This window comes from Phytophthora parasitica (assembly GCF_000247585.1).
Source record: "Phytophthora parasitica INRA-310 unplaced genomic scaffold supercont2.11, whole genome shotgun sequence".
Classification (NCBI taxonomy): Eukaryota; Oomycota; class Peronosporomycetes; order Peronosporales; family Peronosporaceae; genus Phytophthora; species Phytophthora nicotianae.
Genome location: NW_008648997.1, coordinates 746,097 through 748,151, shown reverse-complemented (window position 1 = coordinate 748,151; position 2,055 = coordinate 746,097). Strand labels below are relative to the sequence as shown.

General features: G+C 43.8%; 1 protein-coding gene across 1 annotated transcript; it reads right to left on the bottom strand.

The window, feature by feature from the left end:
• Positions 1-1,638: 1,638 nt before the first annotated feature.
• PPTG_07215 (hypothetical protein) lies at positions 1,639-1,965 on the bottom strand (the record flags this gene model as incomplete). Its single annotated transcript, XM_008901378.1, has 1 exon — positions 1,639-1,965. The coding sequence occupies one exon, from the start codon at positions 1,963-1,965 to the stop codon at positions 1,639-1,641; it is 327 nt and encodes a 108-aa protein (XP_008899626.1).
• Between the last annotated feature and the right edge of the window lie 90 nt (positions 1,966-2,055).

Below are 2,055 nucleotides of genomic sequence, written 5' to 3'. Positions count from 1 at the left end.
GCAAACCCGCTATATTTCCGAGAAAAACGATTTCTTGTATTCCCACTGCCAATATACAAGCTTGTTAGTCAAGTTCCCATACCTGGTTTTTCAGGCTGATTGACGAAGGCGCTGTCGATCGGCCGTCTGGCTCCAGGCGCATCGTCTTGTCAATGTCATGAACTCCCCTACTTTCGTCTAGGCTATGCCAGCAATGTGATAGTGACGTCCGGGAAAGAGATTTTGTGATGTTGAAGACAATAGAAACTATGAGAATGAATACAGCTGCCTTTCCGATCTTTATATCGCTCCCTATGGGTTCGGATGTGATCGCAGGTCATTAATAGCTAGCTTCAGTATTTAGATTCACAATTTTGAAGAGAAATTGCAATTTTAGAGAATAATATTATAATTTGAAATATTCATTGGGAAGGTTTCTTTGCCGCCAACCTGAAGAAATTGTAAGAATCTTTACTGCCGAAAGATACGCAAAGTGCCTCGCCACTAGTAACCCCAACAATAACTACGTTACCTAGAAATTTGATGGAGGTACGTCCTGAACAGTTCGTCATTCTTTAAGTAACAACTACAATAGTTTATTTTCGCATTGCTCGCATGCTCACTTGTTTATTTGCTGTCAATACCAGGCCACTCGTAAAATACTTGTTGTCACAACTGTAAATAAAACTATACTGTCGGAATCCCTGTCTTAGTCTAACAATTCTCTGGGTTTTCTATCCTGGGTTGTAGGAAGCTAGTCATTCTGACCCAAACTATGTTAACATTCAGAGCCAAATGTTGTCTACTTAAATCTTAAGCATAATTGCTTCAGAACTTGATAGATCTGTTATATATAATCTAGGTTGTATAGTCATACCCAATATAGCGGGTTTTCTCTTCTAAGCCTGCGTAACGCGTGATTTCAGCTTATATCAGATATGGTTCCCATCCTTTACTCGAGTAGACTCGGGATGTATATAAGATATCCTTTGCGCTAGTAATGCCACCATGGTGAATGTTGTCTGTGGTGGCCAAGCGTAACATTGCGGTAAATTAGGATTAGCCGAAGTCATTTTAATCCGTGTAAATGTTGCCAGAACCTTATGCCGGAGTGCGAATATCACGAACATAAAGAGCTATATAGGCGCCAAGGTATCACTCCTCGCAACGTGAGCGCTGCCTCCAATGCAGTTCCTCCCCAAAACTTGAATAACAATGAAACGCCTATTTATGAATACCTTGTTGCACTGGTTGCAGCAGCACCAGGTAACCGATGGTTGACGCGTTCTGGATTATATCCTGGCTATGACCAAGTTTTCACTTACCGATTATGGCTCATCAGCCTCGCCTTGTATCTGATAGAAGGCCATATCAACAGTATATCCGGTTTTAATGTCCGGAATACTTTGGGCCAGATTAACATTATCAAAAACACTAATTTGTGCCGATTTACAGAATTCTATTGTTAGAAACAACCTCTCCAGTCATGTTAAATCTCAGAATCCGATTTTTGTTCTTGAACGCGCGTAAATACGACGGTCTTACGGCGAAGCACTGACCGTCTACGTTAGGTTACGGTCAAGTAACTGTTGTATTAGATCGCTACAAGCTGGCAAACGTGGTCTTGCAAAAAAAGACTTGCTGTCGATCACGAGTGCTCTACTCAATGTCCTTGTAGTGTCTGTACCAGGTTGCAAACCGTTGACGGAGTATGTCGTAGTCTGCACCCGATAACTCCGTCTTGTGGATGTTGGAAGGGTTGACACGACCTTTAACCATACCATTGAAAAACTCCGTAAGCTTCGTCCCAAGAGAGTCGGCCTTGTTCGTTTTAGCCAAGCCCGCCAGGTGAGCGAGGTCCGCACCACTGGGGATTCCCCTTTCTTCTTCGTCCTCTTCACCATCACGCTTGTTGTTACTGTGGTAGCGCAACATTCGCTTGTCGATGTTCACGCCTTGGTCCGCACCGCGAGAAACAACCGTCATAGACGAGATATCCGACCCGAGACGAGGGGCTTCAGCCGCGAGACTAGCTTCTGTGAGAAGAGAGATCGCAACAGCGCCTAGAAGGACGAG